This window comes from Gordionus sp. m RMFG-2023, chromosome 4 (assembly GCF_954871325.1).
Source record: "Gordionus sp. m RMFG-2023 chromosome 4, tfGorSpeb1-WG-v2, whole genome shotgun sequence".
Taxonomy (NCBI): Eukaryota; Metazoa; Nematomorpha; class Gordioida; order Chordodea; family Parachordodidae; genus Gordionus; species Gordionus sp. m RMFG-2023.
In genome coordinates, this window is record NC_088778.1 from 20523357 (window position 1) to 20547363 (window position 24007).

Consider the following 24007-nt stretch of genomic DNA (forward strand, 5'->3'; position numbering starts at 1 on the left):
TATTCGCGGCAAGGGATATTTCACTTTCACAACCCACGGGTTTAGCGTGACCCGGAGGAAATCTGCACACAAATGGAGTTTTCCATTGGCCTTCTTTACCGACACCAACGGTTTTGCCCACTCGCTATATTCCATAGGACATACAATTCCCTTCTTTACCCATTGATCCAATTCTATTTCCACTTCTCTTCGCCATTCGAACGATACCTGCAATTCACAAAATTTTGGCACACGGCTTCCTTTCATTTTAATATATACTTCATAAACTCTTCGAAAATCTCTTGATAATTATCTACTAATTTAGGATTGCGGAAAATAAGGACATATGGTCCGGGATTGTCGGGAAACTAAATGTTTTGAATGTGGGAAATTTGGACATATAGCCACGTATTGTCCGGGTAAACGTGTAAGATTGCGTTGTGCGGATTGCGGAAGATTTGGAGAGAATAAAGAGGAATATAATACTGGAAATTATGATAACAGAGTGGGTTTTCCATAGAGAGGAATGGGACAAAATACTTCAAATGTGCGAACTATTGAGAGCGAGAAAATGGAAGGGACTGTTGAAAATATTTTGAAGGAAACCGAGGAGCAAAATGTAAAGTGCTTTAGATGCCAAAAAAAGGACATGTGGCGAGAGAATGTGGGGATTGGTGACCATATGATGGCAATAAAAATAACGGGTCAAGGCGAGGAGATTAAAAGAGACGGGCATGTTCTCATGAAAAATTAAAAATAATGGGATGTGTAAATATGATAAGGAAGGAATGGTACATGACCCTTGTCCAAGAGTAATTATAAATTTTAATGGGAGTATGGTACCAATGCTATTTGACACGAGAGCAGCCATTATCGGCGTATTTGGCCAGATGAGATGATCAAAAATGAAGGATTGAGAATACGGCAATTCGATGGATTACAAGTATATGTAATGGGGAGAGTTGAAATAGAAGCAATATTGGGAGATAAGTGGATATATTAGATTTATGGATTATTAATCGAAGGGTTGAAGCGGTGATGGGGTTGAATTGGATTACCCGAATAAGGCCATGGTATAATTTTGGGGGAGTATTTGCATGTTGGGGCGTGTTTGTACTCATAACTACAAAAGATGTGTATGGAAACATATCGGAAAAATACATAGAAGCATTACCAAAATTTGAGACAGCGTTTAGTAGGAATAGCGAGAGAAGAAAGAGAGGGAGTATCATAGAGATAATGGAAGAAACTGCGAGTGAGAGAGATGAGAGGAAAGTATTCATAGGAAATGAGGGAATAAGCGAAATAATTATAAGGGGGTAATAAGGCCAGCATGTTTCTAGGGGGGAATAGGGGAAAATAATACTAGAAGAGAAATCAGGGGCAGTAATAGGGGTAACTCATTGGGGAGTAATTGGGGGGGGGGTCTCAAGGGGCGCATTATTCTAAGGGGGAAATAGGAGAGAATAAGGCTAGGAAAGAAATCGGAGGGAATTATTATAGGGAAGAAATAGGTGGGTATTTTAAGAGAGAAATGGGGGGAACTGTTAGGGGGGGGGAGAAATAGAGACGGCATTTAGGGGAAAATACGATAAGAGTTCTGTAAAGGAAATAGAGTTGCCAGAGGAATATAAGGTGGAGACCGAGGTGGAACGAAAGGTTGGAGGAAAAGTGCGTATTCGAGGAGTTGAGATGGAAATAAAGAAAACGGAGAGGAATAACGAAACAGTGTGGTGGAATAAAGAGATGGAATTGGGAATGATCAAAGTGCAACAATTTAAATTCATATACTCTCTTCTGCGAGAATTAAAAACCCTTCTCACTTTCATTCTTCTTCCTTATAAATTTCCTCTCGGACCTCTATATGGCCCTAACATTTGATTATATTCAGGTCCTCTATACCGATTTCCATTTTTCGTGTTAGTTATTTTTCCATTCCTATTTAATCCGTTGGCATCACTATCAGTCCACCCTTTAATTAATTCCTGCACCATTAACCATGTTACTTAGTCCATAATATCTTCCTCTCCATAGTGTCCTTCAATTGTCAAAGTTTGCCCCTTTATCCTCACACTTCGGTTTCTCCTAATCCTTCTTCCCAGGAATATACGCATCCATATTAGTAACACTATCAAAGCCCCAAAAATATTATATTGTATTTCCCAGCATTTAACAAATTTTAAACTCTTCATCACCACTCTATAAAAAGTTTATGATTAACTTCAAAGTTATTTTGGTTATTTGTAATGTCAACAAACAGATAAGATAATATAAATATTCTAAATAGTCCAATTATGCACATTCAAAAAGGAGAGCGCGCTACTTTAACACTCTGATTAATTATATATCTCTTTTATATATAAACTTATTTATTTATTTTTCAAATTTTTTCATTTAGGCTTGTGCATTTGGGTATAATCATTGGCCCATTATTTCTAATTACTCATCCTTAATCAAATTAAAATTAATTGGAGTTATCAATGATATCAATAATTATTTTTTGATTTAATAAAATTATGTATTTTAGCCAAATCATTTGAACATCTTCTATTACTAGCATTAATAAAAAGAGGTTTATTAGTTAATCATTATATATTATGCCCATCTTATTGTATTATAGATAAGATATAAGTTAAATATTTATAGTATAAATTGTACTTATAGTATCGTTTTTTTCCCGATGCCTCTATTATTGATTTATTTTCACACAATAAAAAAAATTATCTTTAACAAATTTAAACATGTTATATAGCAAAAATTCGTTATTTTATGGTCAATTTTTGAAACTAGATAAATTAATGCAGGGCCGTAGCCACGTAAGTGGCGGAGGAGGGGAAGGCCCTCATCCCAAAAAATTTTTTTAGCCCCCAAACCTGGCCTCCATAAAATAATCTATGGCCCCAAAAAATGGCCCCCATAAATTTTTCCGGCCCCCCAAATTTAAAAATTTTTTTTGTAATAACTATTTTTTTATTTTTAAAACATATCTAGTTTGTAAATTTCTTTCTATCCTGTTATTTTTATCCAATTATAAATCATCATTCATTCATATTTTATCATTTTCATGTGGGTTTGTGTGTGAGATTATAATCGCTTAATCACGTTTAAATTGTACTTATTTCAATGATAATTATTCTATATGGTTTAATCACAATATTATTATTATTATAATTTAGCCATTTTTCTAAAACAGCGGTGAATATTTTGGAATTATGAGGAAAATACTGAAATAACAACAATTTTGGTAAGATAACAAATTAAACCTTATAAGTTTACACAGTGGCGTAGCTAAGAATTTTCCTTAGAGGGGGTCCATACATATAAAAGCTGGGGGCTTCGCCCCCAAAACCCTCTTAACGGGCCTTTGGCCCTTTTGCCCGGCCTTCGGCCGGGTTTATCTTACAAATCATAACCATATCTTCGATAATATATAATAAATATATTTTTTAAATGCATCAATAATATGTTATTATAATTTAGTAGATTATTCTCAATGACTTTATAATAATCCAGAATAATTTCAATAGTAATATAATATCCTTCCACAAACATCAAAACCAGAAAAATATAATTCATATAAAATCACTTTTAAGTCTTTTGAAGGTATAATCTAAAAAAAAAATTTTGCTCTGGGAGGGGTCTAAACCCGAAAACCACCCCCGTAGCTACGCCACTGAGTTTACATTTAATCACAGGTGATCCAAAAGTAGGCTTTTACCTTCGACAAAGAATATCAATTGAAATTTGTCGATCCATGCATATCCATACATGAGCCAGGATTTTCATAAGGGGGGGGAAAATCAAAAAAGTACTGGCCCTTTCCGCTTTTCCCCGGCCTTCGGCCGGGTTACTTTAATCTATATATAGTCATAAAATATTTTTACAAATTTTAATAAAAAAAATAAGCCTGGAACAAATATGAAATATATTTTTATTAGTTTATATAAAATAAAAATATAATAAATTACTTGTATTGTATATACCTTAATATAAAAGCATGGTAATAATTTATTCCAAACAATTATAAGAAATTTATTTATAATAAGTAAGTAGACATATAGTTGATTTTACCCTATTATATAGAATTAGTTATAAAATACTAGGTAAAATTCCAATTTTACAGACATATTTGACAATTAGAGAATATATTACAGTTAATAATCTGACAAAATTTACTAATCAATGCTCTTAATATTAAATATAGCAACAATATGCATACAATTATTTAACGCCATCTATTTTATTTAAGTATATATAAATTTAATCTTCATAATATTCATTCCACAATGTCTTTAAAAGATATTTTCTGATGTCCTTATCAATATTTTATAGTTTTCTGTAAAATATATAATTCGCTATATTGGTAAAAATACTTGATTGTCATTTGATAATTAGATATATTGTAAATCGACGACATATAATATTCCACTGTTTATATTGTGCTTTAATATTTTTTTAATTTATGATTTAATTTTATCAATAGTTTTATAATTATATTTTACTTTTATTGAGATAAATAAATTAAAATTACTCACTTTAGAAAAAATGATATTTGATATATTATATTATTTAGTAATTTTATAGATCTATTATTAATAATTATAATACATTTCACTTCTGTCTTAAGAATTATCCTTGGCCTATATTCCATTTATTAAAAAACATTTTTGGTTCATTTTATATATTTATAAATTTATTTTCTCAAAAATCTATAAATTATGATGAATAGTTTTATAAAAAAATATCAACTTTTACATTCTTTCTTTTAAATTATTATTTAAGATATATGCATACATATATGAGGGTCAGGGAGTGGGAAAGGGGGATATTTTTTATTAGCTATAAATGATATTTACAAAAAGTGATAAATTTCTGAAGGGGGGGGGGAAATTTCCCCTTGTCCCCCCCCCTGGCTACACCTATGAGTCATTAAGTCCCAAATATATTATTTTAAATTAATTTTTTAATTTTTCTTCCTTTAATTATATATTTTAATATAGAATATAGATATTATATGTCAATAATAATTTTAATATTCTTAAATATTACTTTTATCATTGTTTTGTTTTATTTTTATAACTGTGCATTGAAGTTTTTTAAAAATAAAAGTGATAATATAATCTTTATTATCTTAAATTAATATTTGATTATTTGATGCTATTTCTTAGCATACAGGAGCTACCTTTTCATGAGATTAGTTCAATAAATTGCGGATGCTGCAAAAGTTTAAATCTTAATTTATTCATATGGACTATTTATAGCAATGTTTCATACACCATCCAAAAAGATCCTGGATTAAATAAAATTATGAAATAACCAATATACATCATCCCAGAAGTAATATCTATTATGGAAGATATGGTGCTTGAAATATCTCAGATAAATATAACAAAAGTGAGTGCCTTTTTTTCTTTTAAGGATAATTAGGCAAAAAATGCATCAGATTGTGAAAACCTGAGCATAATTGATATATTTTTTCTGGAGAAATTTAAGAAAATTCAATAGGAATTATTAAATTAAAGTGTCTTTCTATTAAAACATTACTGATTGCATTTTAAAGCAACTTAATGAGTTAAATGTTAATTCAATGAATATAATAAGCCAGGTATATGATGGTGCAAACGTCATGTCTGATCAAAATGAAGGAGTGCAAATCCTTCATAAAAAATTTAATAAAAAAGTTCCTTATGCTACAACCACAAGTTGCATCTTTTAGTTCAAAATTGGTATATTATTGTTATAATTTCTAATTTTTTATCTAATGCACTGTATTAATATTTAGGCGTTTTAACATATCCTGTAAATATATAGGCCATACTCTTAAGAAACTTTTAGACCAGAGATGGACTGGTCATTTAAAAGCATCTCGCAATATTTATGAGAATTTTGAGGCTATTGGTGAAGTATTATTTTACTTTTCTAATAGAACTCTTAAGTCAGAGGTTTACACTCATGATTCAGTCGACCTCTTGTCTTTTATCTCAATGCGTTAATATAAATTACGTTATATTAGCCATTATAATTTATGAGATATAATATCAATAGATCCACTAAATAAGTATCTATAGTCAGAAGGTACTAATCTAGTGGATGCTAAAAATTGTATTGATTCCACTATCAATATATTAAAAAATAAAGAAGCGATAATTGTTTTGATTAGATTAGAATTAAGGCTGAAAAAAATTTAGCAAAATTTAATATCACTACCCACAAATCATCAAGGGTGCGTAAAACGCCTATAAATTTCCAAGATTTTTTAGTCGAGACCAAATTACAATTTGATTGTGAAAAAGACTCCAATTGGAGTTCTTTAAAAATGAATTATTATGAAATTATTGATTACTTTGTGTTGATCGTTTTTTAGATAGATTTACACTAGACGACTAATCTTCTCATGTTTTAATACATTATCCCCCTTTAACCTTGATTATTTTATATCGAATAAAATGACCCGATTAGATTCCTTTAAACTTAAATATGGAAACGTTACATCATGAACAGGGTTTCCAGGCCAAAATTTTCAAATTGCGGGAGAAATTTGGTATTATGAGGGAGAAATATGAAAATTGCGGTAGAAATATAAAAATTGCTAAAAAAATTTTTTTTGCGGGACTGTCTTCCGCCGGGATTTTGAATTGACTTAATTATCCGCCTATTATCTTTTAAAATTAGTTTATATAAATACAAAGTCGGTAACTATTTTTATAAATAAAATAACATCTTGATTTATTAAAATATATTAATTTATAAAAAAAACCAAAGATCTTTTTTAAATATAAAAGAATGTAACAAGATAAAATTTTATAAAAAAAACGATTTAAATTTTACAATTAAAAATATATTTTATGCGAATGTCCCGCAAAATGACCGCAATTGGAAATCTAACGTATGTGTGTATAACATTATAAGGATAGGAGTTTAATTATCACGTATCACGTTTAAATAGGTAATAAGGTACTCCAAAAATAAGAAATAATACAGATGCAACTACAGTTGCGGCAATTGTAATCACTTATCTTGTAGTAAAATATTCACAGAGATACTTATCACCACAATGTTGGTAGAATCTTTTTTTCCATAATATCTAACGACTCTAATATAAATGAAAAAAATGAGCAAGGCTATCATTAATGTTTTAGGACCTAAATCCAGGAGGTCAATTGACGATTTGAAAGATGGCATAGATATGGTATTCTAACAGATGCATCTAATAAGGGAAATATTCCCCGCTATTTCAACAAAATTAAGGTCGTTTCAATAAAACAATTAAATTTTTCCCCCTCAAATAGTGAAAAATCCAAAGACATAGCTAACCATATAATGGTAAATATAGCAGATTCGAGATTATCAATAAATTGCATGTCAGCTTTCTGATCTGATAATGCCTCATTTAAAAGCAGAGTGTATTTACAGAATTGAGTCAGCACAATTTTGGTCGCGATATGTTCCTAATACCCGCCATCGATAGAATTTAAAAATTTTATAAACCCTTAAAAAAATATTTCTTAAATAAAGATTATAAAATCTGTCCTAACATTTGGGAAATTTTTTTCAATAATGAATGGCAGAGGTATATTTAGGAATGATTTCGCATGTAGGAAATCTACTACATGCTGTTAATGTGTAATTGCAATCAGAAGAATCTTAACAAAGATTCACAAAATTATGCTGCAGATGTGTTCATCTTTACAGTAAAAAATTGACAATAAATTTTATGGCGCCATTGCTAAAACTTAATTATATTTTATTTGAGATTTAAACAATAGAACTAAATATTTACCGTCGTTATTGAGATATTTATAAAATTCCTGGCATGACATATTATATATTTGTTTAACCATTAGCTCGGCCTCTAATGTTGTTAAAGCAATCCGATTTTTCTCCTTTTTCCAGACAGTCCTATCAGGCTAAAAATGCGCTCGGATGAGGCATTAGAATTAAGTAAGGAGAAGACATACTCGCATATTTTTCCCAGCATGGGGATTTATCGTTATCACGAAAAAATTCTACCCATTTCTCCTCTGCTTTTAGACCATCTAACTTTAAGTATTTTGGCGAATCATAAAAATAGAGAGAATTACAATCTCCTCAAACACGACATCAATGTCTTTCGGTATTTTTAATATATTTTATTTATTAAATTATAAAAACCATCAATTGATGGTTTCTGTTCTAAGGTCATAATATTTATACATTTGTAAATAGAGTTATTAAAATCAAATTTTGATTGTAAATATTCTAAAATTGTGTTAATAAAAATATGTGCTTCATTTAAAAATGTATTAATTAGAGTATTAATTAGAATATTATTTGAACATTTTAATATAGCGCCATAAAATTTATCATCAATTTTTAAATGTAGGGATGAACAGAGCTGTAGCATGATTTTGTGAATATTTTTTAATAAGGAATATTCTGATTGCAACTGAATATTAACTGCATGAAGTAGATTTCCTACATGTGAAACGAATCCTAAATATATTTCTGCCATTTCATACTCAAAATTTTTTCAAAATTTTAGGAGAGCTTTTAAAATCTTTATTTAAGAAGTATTTTTTTAAGGGTTTGTAAAATTTTAAAATTCTATCGATGGCAGGTATTAATGACAACCACCTGATAGGTATATATTGCAATAACTTACACCATTTCAAGTCAGACCACTTCACCAACTCTTTTAATTCATTAACTCTTTTAGTTGATGAACTAAATTTGTTAAAACATTTCATCACAATCATTTCGACATCCTCAGATAGTACATTCATTGCCTTCTTGCAATAATTATGTAGTATATGACATATACAGCCAATTGATATTAATTCATTATTGTGCTGCCTCAATTCGGTAACTTTGGTTTTTGCCAATACAGAGGCATTATCAGCGCAGAAAGCTGACATGCAAATCATTGATAAACCTGAATCAGCTATATGTACCATTATGTGGCTAGCTACATTGTTGGATTTTTCACTATCCGAGGAAAAAATTTTAACAGTTTTATTGAAATGTTCTTATTCTTGTTGAAATAGCGTAGGATCGAGGGAAATGTTTTAATATTTCCCTTATTAGATGCATCTGTTAGAATTGCACATGGATGCCAATCTTTCAAATCGTCTAGAATTGACCTCTAGGATACATGTACTAAAACGTGATAGCCTTGCTCATTTTTGTTCTGCCACAAGTAAGGTTTGCACTTATATTGGAGTCGTAAAATATAATGAGAAAAAGATTCGATCCACATTGTGATGATATAGCTCTGTGAATGTTGAACTACATGATAGATGTATACGATTTGCGCAAATGTAGTTGCATCTGTATTATTTATTATTTTTGTTTTGTAGTGCAATCGATGTTGATATACTCCCCTGTACTGTCTTATATGAATGAAATGATGTTGATTTATTATTGGATAAAAATAAAACAGGATAGAAAGAAATTTACAAACTAGACATGTTTTTCGAATAAATATTTAAAATTTATTTTTAAAATATAAAAATAATCAATTAATGTCTCTCAAAAATATTATTTATATATTAAAAACGTTAAAATACTAAAAAAAAAAATGCGATAGAAATTAAAAAATTGCTTTAGATTTTTGCGGGAGATTTTCCAATTGCGGTAGTTTTGTTGGAGTGAGATATCTGCGTGTAAACTAAAAAATTGCGGGAGTCTCCCGCTGATTGGGGGAGACATGGCAACCCTGATCATGAAATGAAAATAGCTAAAATATTATTAGCTGCAGAAGTTAAAGAAGCACTATTTTGAAAATATTCTAAATATTATGTATAAAAAAAATATTGTTATGCATTTAAGGAATTGTATAAATGCTACATATCATCATTAGGGTGCCAACGGCTTCTTGTGTGGACACTTTCTCTACAATAAAGAGGGTTCTATCGAGCATTAGAGAGTCGATGCAAGATAAACATAAGCAAAATTTAGTATTGATGGCTTATGAAAATAAAATAACACAAAATTTATCCTTTAATATATTTATGTTAAAATTTAAAAATAAAAATCGTCGTATTATATTGTATATTCATATTTTAGTATTATGTTGCATTCATATTACATTAATAAATTTTTAATAAAATAGCAAAAAATTTATATGAATGCTTAATTATTTGTTTTATTTTAAATAATGACCTACTCGTAAGCATGACCCTCCTAGCTGAAAAAGGCCCTGAATTACTGACACAATTTTTTAATATATTAAAATATCAATTAATTGAACGAGAGGATAAAATCATGAGATTATTTTACATCATAATTTACTAATAAAATTTATATTTTGAAGGATAAAATCTTGTCTAAGATGTGATGAATCATAAGTTGCTGTCATGTAATAAATGCCTACATATTATTTTTTTACTGACTGACAGATGACTAATTTACGATATCTTTTTTTTATGGTAGAGTTTTATTCATATTACAGGTAAATTACCAAATAATATTATAGCATTTTATTATGTTAGAGGCCAATCAAACTAATTAATTTTATATGTAAGGTTTCTGCTTATCTGCTGCAATATTTTATTTTTAGATTTTTTTTAAAATTAATAGTAAATATAATAAATTTGTGCTATATAAAATTTATCATGCTTTATATTTATAAACTGAAGCTGGAATGCTATAATATTCTGTATACATTTATAACTTACCACATTTTGGTATTGTTTAGTTTGTAAGCCATACCTGACCTTTTAGGATATTTTGTCTTATATTAAGCTCTACCACACCTTAAAGATGTTTAATGCTAATTATACCACTAATTTTTTAGACTGATAATTACAATAATATCAAGATTTATGTTTGCAGTGTATATATTTAATCCACTCTTAGAATATGAGAGTTCTAAGAGATAATTGGATATATATGTTTGAATCCTTTAAATCTATCATAACTAAACATTTCATCATTGGCCCATTTTTTAATAAATTCTAAAAAGAAATAATTTTTTAAATAAAATAAATAAAAATTTATAATAGATTATTTTACAGGTAATTTTAATATATAATTACTACCATTAAAAAATTATTTAGCTTATATATGATTTTATTGGTTTTGGGCTGAAAACAATGTTTAAGAATATATAAGATTCATCAAATATATTAATCTAATAGAATTTTACCTCTTAAACAAATAAAAATGTCTAAAAATATGAGTAATTAATATAATTGTAGATATTTTAGCTAATTATTATTTTTTAAAATAAAATATACTTGTTTTAAATAGATTAATGAAAAAGTATGTATATTGTTTAAAATAAAAAAATATATTAATGCAGAAATAGTGTTTTTGTCATATATTTGAAGATTAGAAATCTGCAAAGCCCAGCTTAGTTCACCCAAAAGTCAGGTAATTTTTTATTCATAAAAAATCAAGCAAGGCCTAATAAATCTCAAATTTTAATAGGCCAGCCTTGGCATTAAAAATTTGATATATTTTTTTGAATTTCAATCTAATATTTTGAATAATATATTTTTTATTTTTCCAAGGAGATGAACGCTCTTGGCTTATTTTTTGTCATCTTTATTCCACATTCCTTTATGGATGCTGTCTTAACAACCATTGTGAAAAAATGAAGAATTGCTCTTGACTAGTACAATATCCAGAGACTTTTTCATAAGTATTTGCCATAAGTCAATATTGAAGAAACTTGAAAATCATATTTATTTATTCTTAAACTTTGCTTTGTAGCTACTTTTTTTGTTGTTTATCAAGAGAAAAATAAAAATGAAGAAATGGATTATCTTAAACAATGGCTTAAGAAATAAAATTAAATTGCGAAATAGCTGGAAAAGGGAAAATTAATGTTGTTTCAATAGGAGACACTGATTGCAAATCTTTATGTACAAGCTTCTTTAGGTCATTCAAATTCAAAAGGAATGTTGAGTAAAGACGTTAAAACAAACTGAGAAAATGTTTACATAATCTAATAAAGCTTCTCCCTGGGCATTGGTATAATCAAAAAGTGCGAGAAATTATACCCATGGAAATTTTTTAAATATCATGATATAGCTAAGTTTATGAACAAGCTAAAGCTTGTTATTTGCTGTAACTATATACTGATTATATATTAATGAATGTAATGTTTAATTAAAATTATTATATTAATAATAAGAGTATAATTATTTTGCTCCACCCTTTTGCTAACCATTTATAAATAGGCAGCATAGAATGACAAAAAAGTCTGATTTTACACGGAGACTCACAGGTTGTTTAGAGGTCAGCAATGGCAAGGTTTTACACTAAGGTCTGCCCGCCTATGGTTTTTTAAAAACTTATCCACCCACCCATTTATCTCAAAATTTGCTTAACCCACTTTTCGCCTAATGTTTAAAAATTATTTTATTGGTTTGTTTGGTTCTTTATTATTAGTTAGACTTATAAAATATGCAAAATTATGAAATAAAAAGGTAATATTTAATAAATATAAGTCTGTTCTGCCAATTTTGCCCCAAAACATTTCAAATTCACTGGCTCCTTGATTTAAAAGTATTTTTAACCAACCCACACTTACCTACAGAATGTAAAATTTTTATCCTGCCAGCCTGTAAAATGGACAAACTAAATACCCACCCATTGCAGATCTCTATGCTGGATGTAGATAACATTTTATATAGTTAACTAAAATTAATGTCCCTTGGGAGTTAACTATAATGAGGTTTTATATTGCCTGAGTAATATTTCAAGCAATTTGAGTTATTTGAGTATATAAATTAAGAATAATTCAAAACTATATGACCCTAATGATAGGTTAGGTATTTTACTTATACTGTCACAAACAGATCTTAAGATTTAAAAATGAGCTCAGCATTATTTTGTCATTTTTTTTTCTTTTTAGCTTTCACCTTTTCTGGTGGTAAGCTCCTTCACTTATCTATTATAATATTAATCTTGCTATCTATTTTTGTCTTTGTATTTCTGATCGATTTCATTTGTATCGATCACCGGTGTATCATTTTTGAGGCCAAAGTATCTTGAACTCCCACCGGTGTATGAAATCAGTATCGACCAGATATCCTACCTGAGTATTCCCAACACGGAGTTATCAAATCGACAGATATCCCAATCCTGATCTCTTAATATTTGTTCACCGGTGTATCACGAGGCCAAAGTATCTTGATCTCCCCCACCGGGGCATCAAATCAATATCGACCAGATATCCCACCTGAGTATTCCTCACACTGAATTATCAAATCGACAGATATCCCAATCCTGATCTCTCCCATTGGTATCAATATCGATGGATATCCCACCGGAGTATCTTTATCAAGTCTATTTTAACTTGGTAGACAGACATTGAGCTTGAACGGCCCCCGAGGTCACCATCATCCCATCATCCTAGCGCTGGCCAAGAAATCGTTATCATCTGACCTACGAGTTCAGCTGGCCTTCTTTTTTTTGGTTTATTGGACAAGTATCCTAGCACCCGGCTGTCCAAGCCTGTCGGTGACCGGGGTGGCATTTCTCAGCTCAGAAATTCATCATATCATATGTCTAAAGCCATACACCATTGAAGAAAAACCCGAAAATTTAGCTCCTTCCCAGCATTGAACCTGGGACCTTCGGTTTACAAGCCTTCATCACACACCACTGCACTTTATAATTACTTTATTTATTTAACTATTTTTTTAAATTTGCAAAGTATAATTTCGCTGGAAATATATTCCAACATGTGTAAAATGCCTGTCTACGACAATTTTAATACATATTGCCTGATTACGCATATTGTCAATAACATATATAAAAATTAAATATCAATCTGAATTAAGAAATATATTTTTCCTATGTCACTTAAGAGATACACCGATACCGATACTTAGTATTAGTATCGAGCTAATATACTCACAGTATTGGTATTTATCGATACTTTTAATTTTAATCAATACTAGTGGCCGATACCCCAAAATGATAATTAATTTTCATAAAGTAAAATTTTTTTTGCGTACATTAAGCTATAAAATTTTAAAAAAATTAATGTACCAATTTCTAAATGGATAGGAGTTTTTTTCCAATTTCTTTTACTCTTAATTTAGTATACATATAAATTTAATTTATGGTATACATCATCTGGGTTTTTTATTCTAAATCGGGCTGCGAATGCTTGTCCGCAATTTCAAGTACAAATATCGGTTTTCTTACTAATGAGGAACTAATCATCGCTCTATCGCTTCATCTTGGATAATAAATCGCTTCCTTCAAGATGTATTAATTGCTCCTTAATTACCTTCAGATTTCAAAGGCCGCTTCCCCCAGACACACAAATATAAATAATGATTTCAAAAACCTTAAAAAGGACTAGTATCTCAAATACTCTCGAGATATCATTTTTGCTTAAGGAACAGGAATCGATGAGCCGAATACTTTGGTCATCTGGTCTTCAAGTTGATTGGGATTACACTTGCATAGATTTATAGAAATGTCTCTGCTATTAATCAGCCTGACTCTTGAAAATAAATAAATATATATATCTTTGCTGAATTCGTTTTTAGTGTAAAAAAATTATATAATAGACCGATAAAATATAAATATACTACATTACTATTTTTTGGTATAGACCTATACTTTTTAGTATTCATGATATTGTTTTGATATTTTTAAATAAATATTAGATTTCTTATCATTCATTATTTAAAACAAAAATTATATTTATATTTCAATAGCTAGAAAAAGACCAATGAAATTGTATGTTAATGCCACTAAATTATAGAATAAGCTTTTTGCTGTTTTCCTTAATGATGTATTCATTAAACATCGTAGCAATTTCGACTAATAAAAGTGGTAAATAATTTTTTTTCAGCATATTCAAATTTCGATATTAAAATTTACAAAAAATAATATTACCTGACTCAAAATAAATAAATTATAACTTTATTAAATTAGTGATAGTAGGAGTTGCATGTGAAAACCAAATATTTTTGGCGAACTGTCATTCCGACCACGTTATACACATTGTAAATGCAGTGTTTGGTCGTTTTAGCCTAACACCATGTGGATCTGATCTAGAGGAAGAAAACAATATATTAGCAATTGACCAAATGGATTTACAATGCAGTGCTTCCAATTCTACTGATTTTGTCAAGAAAAGGTTTATTTTTAAGATTTAATTTTGATTTATTGATTGAAACCAGGTTGTTGAACCCTACACCTGGGTTTGTGAAAAATTTTGCTTTGAGCTCCCAACTTTAACCCTCAATCTCATCTTTTATATCTATTTTTTTAGCCTCATGATAACTTTCAAACCCTAATTGTGAATAGAGTTCTGCCTAAAAATATATCAAAAATTGGGTTGAATTTATTATTATGGGCTTGGGCTCTGGCTTAAAAAATTGAATAGAAAAAAAATGTGTTCGCTTGATAAAAATAAAAAGATAATTAAAATTTCTCTTATTCACCCCCTAAAAAGAAAGTTATTTGAAAACAAAGTAGGATCACAGGGTTATCCAATACACTCAATCTTTTTATCAGGAATTCGAACCGAAACGAAGATCGGTTCATGTTCAGTTCAAACTTCTAAAAACGGGGTAAAACCTTTGTATACAAAAATATTACATTTTGATTTGTCATTTATAATACCATATATAAATAATTTTTCAATTTATCTCTAGGCATTACATTATATGCTAAAAAATGTTGTTATATATAAAAGTTTAAAAAATGTGACTGCCACTTATCAATCAAAATTAGTAATCTGTAAAACAATTCGGATATAAATTAATATTTTGGCAATATACTAGTAATAACTTTCACATTCTTTTATAAGCACGAGGCTCAAACCGGTCAAGAATTTTCGCTTCGATAAAAAATAACTGTTTAAAGGCTCGGTTCAGGTTCGGTTTGGATCTCTGCTTTTTATTAAGAATAATTTATAATTTATAATTGTTATTATAATTTTAATTTATTAATTTTAATTATTTAAAATTTGATTATTTTAATATTTTATACGTCTTGTGAATATTTATTAAGTTTTAAAATTTATAAGCTATATATTTATAATACTACTTGATTTTAAAAATGACTCAGACTTAACAAGTATTCGAGAGGTGGCCATATCATATACTCGTTCAGTTAATATATTGAAATCTTTTATATTGTTCATACCTAGACTCGGGCTTAAAATAAAAATCCACATTGTATTTTGGCCGAATGACATTGGATTGAGCTCGGGCTTACTAATTATTAAAATTACAGGCTTGGTATAGGCCTATATTGAATTCGCAGGGCCTTAGTCTTAACTGCCATTTTTCCATGACTTTACTTTGGAATAGACCCGTGACAATTTTATTCATGCTGGAAAAGCCGACGATTCAGATGAACGGTGCGCCAGGCTCACCGCCGATTTATTTGTGGCAGCGCGGCGTGTATAAATTTATTTAATTATATTTATACTTGATTTTTGATATCTCTGGTGAGGCTGATTATGTAAATTGCATTGCACCAACAGATATTATTAATATGAAAAATATTAAAAAATTGCCATACCTGTTGGCACGCATTAATTATTGAGAAAGTATCCGTAGTGTTAACAAGATTCTTATAAATAATGTTATAAATAATTGGAAAACAATCGTTAAAACTTTTAATGGGATATAATTGACAAACTTTGCACATTATTAAATCATTCAGAGAGACGTTGGAATTTCTTTCCTCCCAAAGGGATCAAGAATAATTTTAGAGTTATTATTTTGTAGTAAAATAGAAACACATATACAAAACAATAAATCTGATTGCAAAAGGAAATAAGGAAAAAAAGCTTGGGTTTCTAATTACTGAACTTCAAGTAATTTATTTTATATTACATTTTTATTCATAAAATTATACTTTAAACATTAAATATTAGCGAGACTACTTGATCCGAAATTTCAAAACCCTAAATTATTTCAGAATATTTAAATTATTCTACAACATTATTTCAATTGTTAATTAGACAATTAAAATTATTAGCATGATAAAAATGCACAGAGTGAGATCAAGGTGAAGATAATGGGCAAACATCCAGTTCATATATCTAAAATAGCTCCTAAACGATAATAGGAAAAAAAACCCCGGAAATAAAATATTAAAAATTTCAAATTTAAATAGTATTTTTTTTTATCAATAAATAACACTTTTTGAATCTCACTAGGATTTCTTCTATGAGATCTTCTTCAAATCGAAAAGTGATTGGGAATTATTAGGAATGCTTTATCATATTAATGTATGGGGGTTGGGTAAAGCAAGGTAAATGTTGTTTTGATTTTTACTTTTTTGCTAATTTCTATAAGGAATTTTTTTTTTATTACAAATTTGAATATTCTTTAAAGTGGAGGATTGTTTTTATACGCTCTTATATTTTAGTATAACCTAGTAATAATTTATATTGATAAATAAATATATAAGCGAGTGCCCATGGCAATATATTATATTGATAAATAATTAAAAATTATATCAATGGAGTATCAAGGGATCCGACGAAGAACGCACAAATAATCAATGTGAAGGTTGGAATCTTCGTTTTTCTAATCTGGTTGGGAATAAACTCCCATCAATCTGGGTATTGATTTAAAAAAATGAAATGCTAGGTGGCTACCGATGAAACCAAACTTGAACGATGGCGTGTAGATAGTTGGACACCGAAAACAAAATCGCAGAGTTATAATACCCAGATTCGGTTAAAGAAACTTTGCGAATAATACCGTGATTGGATGCGAAACCTTCCAGATTTTATAAGAGTGATTTCCTTCAATATTCGATGTCAATCCATATAATTATTATTCTAAATTGTTAAATATGTATATATATATAATTATGATTTACCAATAAAATAAATATATTTTATTACAAAATTTTGTCAAATTTAGTCTACTTAATATCGTAATTAAGGATGGATATATTTATTACTATAGCAAATAATTTTTACGAAAATAAGAAATACATGGGTTATTTTACTGGCGTATTTTTTCCCAGTATCAATTTGAACTTCAGCATTTTATCTTTTAAGAATTTTTTATGGAGGATATATGAGTAATCTTTAAATAATGAATTAGGGCCTAACAAAATTTAGCCTATTTATATTTATATTTTTATAATATTTTTTTCTAAAATACTAATTTGTTTATACATTATAAATATTAGTATATCCAAATATACCTATATTATTAGGTTTTAAGTAAATTCTATAAATATGAAAAAAAAAATTCAGGGTTTTTTTCTGTGGGGTTTTTATTCCTGAGTTTTTTTTCCGGGATTCCTCTTAGACAATCTCTAAGCAACAATTGTAACAACATTGGCGATTTAGAACAAGAATGTCATCTTTTGCTCAGCCAAAGTATACCAGAAGAGAATGCATTAACCTTTTGAAAAAAAGCGACTGTACTGCACAGGCTTGCTAATTTAGCTAGGAAGATTCTTTGTATACCTGCAACCAGATCACCCTCCGAGAGAATTTTTTCTACCATTGGATTAATACTCAATGCAAAAAGGACTTCTTTATGTCCACGAATGTGATAAAATATTATTTTTTCATGAATTATAATTTTACTAAATCTGATTTATAATTTATTTTATTTCTTACCTTTTATTTTGTTTGCATTCCAAAATTTTATTTTAATAAAAATCAATAGAATTTTATAAAGATGACTCTGATTTGAGTAAAAATGCAATTCCTTACCATTTTTTTGAGAATGATAAAATTCATAAATTTAAATAGGAGTGAGACAGGAAATAATTTAACAAATGAATTAAACTATATTAACAATGTTTTAGAATTAAACGCCCAAATAAATTATAAAAAATGTAATACATTGAATTAATTAAATTTTTTTTAAATAAATAGCGCCACCGATAAAAATTTTAAAAAGACCACTGCCGTCAATGAGGCCTTGGCGCACAGGTCTACTTTGGAGAACTTTGTATGATTTAAAATTATATGGAATTTTCTGGGACAACGCAAAATTAGCGAATATATCAGAAATGACAATTCAACAAACCTTAAAGAATTAAATTTTATCAATTATGGTTTGGCAAAAATTATTTTTTTATAAAAAAAATTGAATTATTTGATTCAAATCAAATTTTATAATACTGGAGTAAAATAATTACTGGAGCAAATTTTAATCAAACATGCAGCCATTTCATTTATATTACATATTGGCTTCCCTCTGCAATTTTTGAATAAATCATTGTTAAAATAACAATAGAAATATTTTACAATGACATATCATATTTGTACATTTTTAATGTAAGCAATGGTTGATTATTTTAATTAAAATAGAATTAATATTTATGATGCTCCAATAAAATTTACGGGGAAAAAACTAATCTAATAGTGTTACCCCTTCCCCTCCCTAGCAAAATCCTGGCTAAGTCTATGGATGTTATATTTTTTTTCCTTCCCATTGTAAAAATATCTCTATTTTGTTAATTAGTTTGAAGCCGTATTTTATTTATAATTCAATCTAATCTAATAACCTTCCTTATTTTGTATTACGTGCCATATTTTCACTTTTCATATTTTCTTTTTCTAATTATGTTTAAAAGCATCGAAAAAAACTTCCTCTTTTTATTGGATAAACATATATTTTTAAAAACTAACTTTCTAATAGAAAGACGGAGGGTTCTAAAAGTTGGGATACACCAAACAATAGTCTCCCTTAGTTAGGAACTTTAAATTGGAACATCACCCAGCTGGAAATAGCTGTAAAATCACCATCATTTTAGTAAAAAAAAGAATTTTTTATTTGGTTTAGTAGTTTTATTTAAATCAGGGAATTTCGCAATAGTATTCGTTTTAGAAAAGAAATTATTGTTTACGACTTATATACAGATATCGAATAAAAAGACAGATATGTGTATACAGAGATACATATATCATCGAATTTTTATGGATAATCGGCTTTTTATTTAAGAAAATATCAAATTAGACAATACCTTATCAATATATATTTTTTCAAAATTTCCTAACCTGGTTTCCTGAAGCTTAACCCTTTATTTTCTAGGTAAAATTATGCTAAGGTAAAATAATTATAATATATCATATTTTTCAATCTAAATCCATACTTTTTTTATTAAAATATTTTAATTAAAATCGAACCCTACTTACTAACATTTTTGTCATAGTGTGACAAAATATATTAAAATATATGTTATAATTATATTAGATAAGTTACAGACAAATATTTTTTATGGAATATTTACATTATTTGTTTTAAAAGAGATAAATAATTGAATTTGTAATGTTATATGAATCTACATAATTAAAAATTATTTATTTGAATTCTATATTATTTTTAACAAGCTTAAATGCACAATTAATCTATAGATAATTTAAGTATATTTTATTTTTTAATCAATACAATATAGATGCGATAATCGACACGAATGTATGCTAGAAGCCTCAATTCAAAATTTTGGAGATCCTTGTATTGGTACTCCAAAATATCTTGAAATTCAATATTACTGTGATATAAGTAATAATTAATAAATATATGTAATTTATTTTATTTGAATGCAGAAAGAACTACAATGATAAGTTCAAATATAGAAGACGAGTATGAAGAAAGCGGGAATATTAATATAAATATGTTTACCAATAGCTTAGATTATAAAATAGCCAACATTAGCAACATGAATACTCACATAACTAATTTATATGAAAATCGAACTATAACATTGTTTTCTACCAAATCATATAAAGTTTGTCTATAAATAATCATAAATATGAATAAATTTATTTTAACAGGATTTATATAAGCTGCAACCTATCTTATTACAAAATAAATCAATGGCGATATCTGATATAAGTTTTTCACAAACCACATATATTCAAAACACAACGCTCAAACAAAATAAGTCATCCAAATCTAGTCATCATAGTGTGAACTGTGCTTCAAAATATGTTAGAGATATTTTATGGCCACAAACGGAAGTGGGAATGAGTATACAACAAAAATGTCCATTCAATGCTTATGGTTTAAATAAAAAAAATTTTCTTTTTTCGAGATATATTGTCTTTCTGCAAAAGACAATATTTCCTAGAGTTGTATATTTAACCGGTTATATACGGCTCACGTAACTGACCAATATTTAATTCAAATAAATGTTTTTTAGGGATAGTATTAATATTATTTGACATATAAATATTTATTAAAATATTTGGTTTTTAATTATGCGGCACGGCCCGAATTTTTTAAAAAAAAATTATATAGGTTCAGCCCGGGTATTTAAAAAAATTAATAAGGCACGGCGCGTTTACCCGGATCTGCAGGTCTCTGATTAATATTTTGAGATCAAATCTATCATAATGAAAAATCTTTTTTAAAATAATAAATTATAATTAAATCAATGTCATGGCCATCGTATAATGTAAACATTATGTTTAAATAAATTGCAACTTAATTAAAATGCTTATTTTGATGATTTTGATTAGAGGTCTGCAATGAGAGAGTTTTTAGCCCGCCATGGGCGGGCATTGACTGACTTTATGAAATTTTTATTTATTAATTTATGTTTAAATAAAAATACATTAATATAATAAATTAAGAGCTAAACCAACCATTAGAATAATTTGTAAACATGGGGCAGGCGGGATGGTTAAAACAAAATTTTTAAAATAATGGGCGGATGGACGTTCATATTAAAACCCGCCAATTGCAGACCTCTAATTCGAATCTTTAGATGGAACAGATTGAATGTATGGCATGTACAACGTTGATGTGCTGGTAGATAATCATCAACGGCATATTCCATATTCATGTCATCCTTTTTTACTAGGAGGGATCAAATCAGAACTGGCAGCGGTTAGATCAATTCCAAAGAGCTTAACTTTTATATATAATATATAGAGATAACTATTAAATAAAATATTGCACAATATAAAGTTTTAGGCATTATTAGCGACATATTTCAGAATTTTGTTTTGGATACAGTAATTTTGAAATATATCTCATTACTATAGCCAATGTAAATGTGTGTTTTCCGATTATTCTTCAATTAGCCAAAACTGCCAATTTTTTTTCTAAGGTAACTTTATCAATCCAAATTCAATCAACTGTTATGCTAGTATCAACGGCTTGATTTTTAAAAACGGCTGGCCCAATATTTTAGATATTAGGTATATCTAGAATTTTTCACATAGATGACAGAAATCTTGGAAATCTACTAATATTGTTGCGTAATATTATTTTGCTTAATTTAAATCGCATTATATACCAATAATATCTATTAATAAACAATTGAAAAGTTATATTTACAATGCAGGCTTTTCGGCAAGGATATTTATTTTTTATTAAAATAAAATGTAATTTTATTTGTGTTTTTTTTATAAAAAAATCGGTTCTTTTATGCAAAATTATTATCTTGAAATGATAAAAATCAATTTGAATAGCTAAATGGATTATAGGGTAAATTATTAAAAAAAAACAAACAATTAAAATAAAATAACAATATGTTTTTTTATTTTTGCACAACCCTCAAAAAATAAATGACAATCAAATATATAATATATAACAAAACAGATTTAAAAAATACATTAAAAGTTGGATATTTTAATTTTCGTTTTTTCTTATATATATTCTCCTTTTTCTAAATTCCTTTAAAATATATTTCAATATAAATTATATTTTTATAAATTTACCTTAATTCATTGGTTGTCCTCGATAACCAATCTCCAAAAATTGATGCATTTTACTATATCAATTTTTTCCTTATTCCAGTTAGTATATTTTCTTCTTGGAATAGCCGATGTTGGATCAGTAATAGAATCACCACTTACAGAGGAAGAATTGATCATATGGAAATTATTTGTAATATTAGGTATTGAATTTGAATTAGATAAAACAGGATCAGGATTTAATGTAAATGAATTTGTATTACTAGATAAAATTTGTCGTATATTAAACATTTGAAAAATTAAGTTATATAAAAATTGTAAATGCAAAAAAATTACCGTATGTATTTTATAAAAAAAATTAAATTATATAAAAATTGTAAATGCAAAAAAATTACCGTATGTATTTTTTAAATCTGTTTTGTTATATATTATATATTTGATTGTCATTTATTTTTTGAGGGTTGTGCAAAAATAAAAAAACATATTGTTATTTTATTTTATTTGTTTGTTTTTTTTAAAATAATTTACCCTATAAAATATAAGTTATATAAAATAGAAAAATTATAGTGAATAATAAAGTATAAATAACAGTTTAACCAGATGAAATAAAATTAAAAGGGCAGTGGTAAAATATACGAAAATGAATAAGTAAATGTTGAATTGAATATACAAAAATGTACAATAAAATGAATATTTAAAAAAATTAAGAAATATATGTTCATATTAATATAATAAAAATAATACCTTGCAACAATCCGCGGTGGTACAAACTGATACTATATTTGACAATAATTTTTTCACGCCTTCTCTCATTCTATCATATTTCCATATTTGACAAAAAATGGAACTCCAAATTAAAACTACTCTCTTACCCCCCCCCCCCCCCCTCTTTTCTTTAATAGTATTGAATAACGATAGCGTCATATCTAACTTTATTCCAATTACGATTTTGCATTATACTCCCCCACCCCCATAGTAGAAGTTTTTGAGTACGGGGCGAGGTTATAATATATCTTGAAATATTGAATTTTCTAATATAACAATATTCAGTAAAAATAAACAAATTCTTTTTGAATTTATAAATTAATATATAAAATTGGCGAAATATAGAAGTTAGCACATTTTTTGATAAATTTAAATAAAACTGAATCGAAGATTATTGGAAAAAATTATTATATTTCAAAAAAAATTCAGAGGAGTTATATTTCCAATTCCATCTAAGCCATATTTTATTTAAATTTGAAAATAGGTCTATGTGTAACATGTAATGCTTGCTTAATTAGAGTCGGAATGGACTAATAAAATATTCCCTAATAATTAAGGGACTAGTTTTTAGCGATTCATTTTTTTAATCTGACCATTCAGTTTTTCATTTGAGCAATTATTATATTTTTTCTGGGCAATTTGTTTTTATTTGAGCATTTTAAGGCTGTGTTTAGG

At 27.9% G+C, this 24007-nt stretch overlaps 1 protein-coding gene across 5 annotated transcripts in view; it reads left to right on the forward strand.

The window, feature by feature from the left end:
- Window positions 1-10353: 10353 nt before the first annotated feature.
- The window catches only part of LOC135929179 (adhesion G protein-coupled receptor L3-like), a 36980-nt gene continuing 23326 nt past the window's right edge, over window positions 10354-24007 (forward strand). For 3 of the 5 annotated variants that reach the window (XM_065465719.1, XM_065465716.1, XM_065465720.1), the window contains exons 1-7: window positions 10354-10408; window positions 11261-11331; window positions 14643-14760; window positions 14863-15067; window positions 20320-20426; window positions 20471-20652; window positions 20699-20927. In XM_065465719.1, the coding sequence (XP_065321791.1) occupies window positions 14667-14760; window positions 14863-15067; window positions 20320-20426; window positions 20471-20652; window positions 20699-20927 (817 nt within the window). In that variant the 5' untranslated portion in view covers window positions 10354-10408; window positions 11261-11331; window positions 14643-14666. Of the gene's footprint in view, window positions 10409-11260; window positions 11332-11564; window positions 11603-14642; window positions 14761-14862; window positions 15068-20319; window positions 20427-20470; window positions 20653-20698; window positions 20928-24007 lie in introns of those variants that run through there. The other 2 variants (XM_065465717.1, XM_065465718.1) reach the window with 2 other exon arrangements.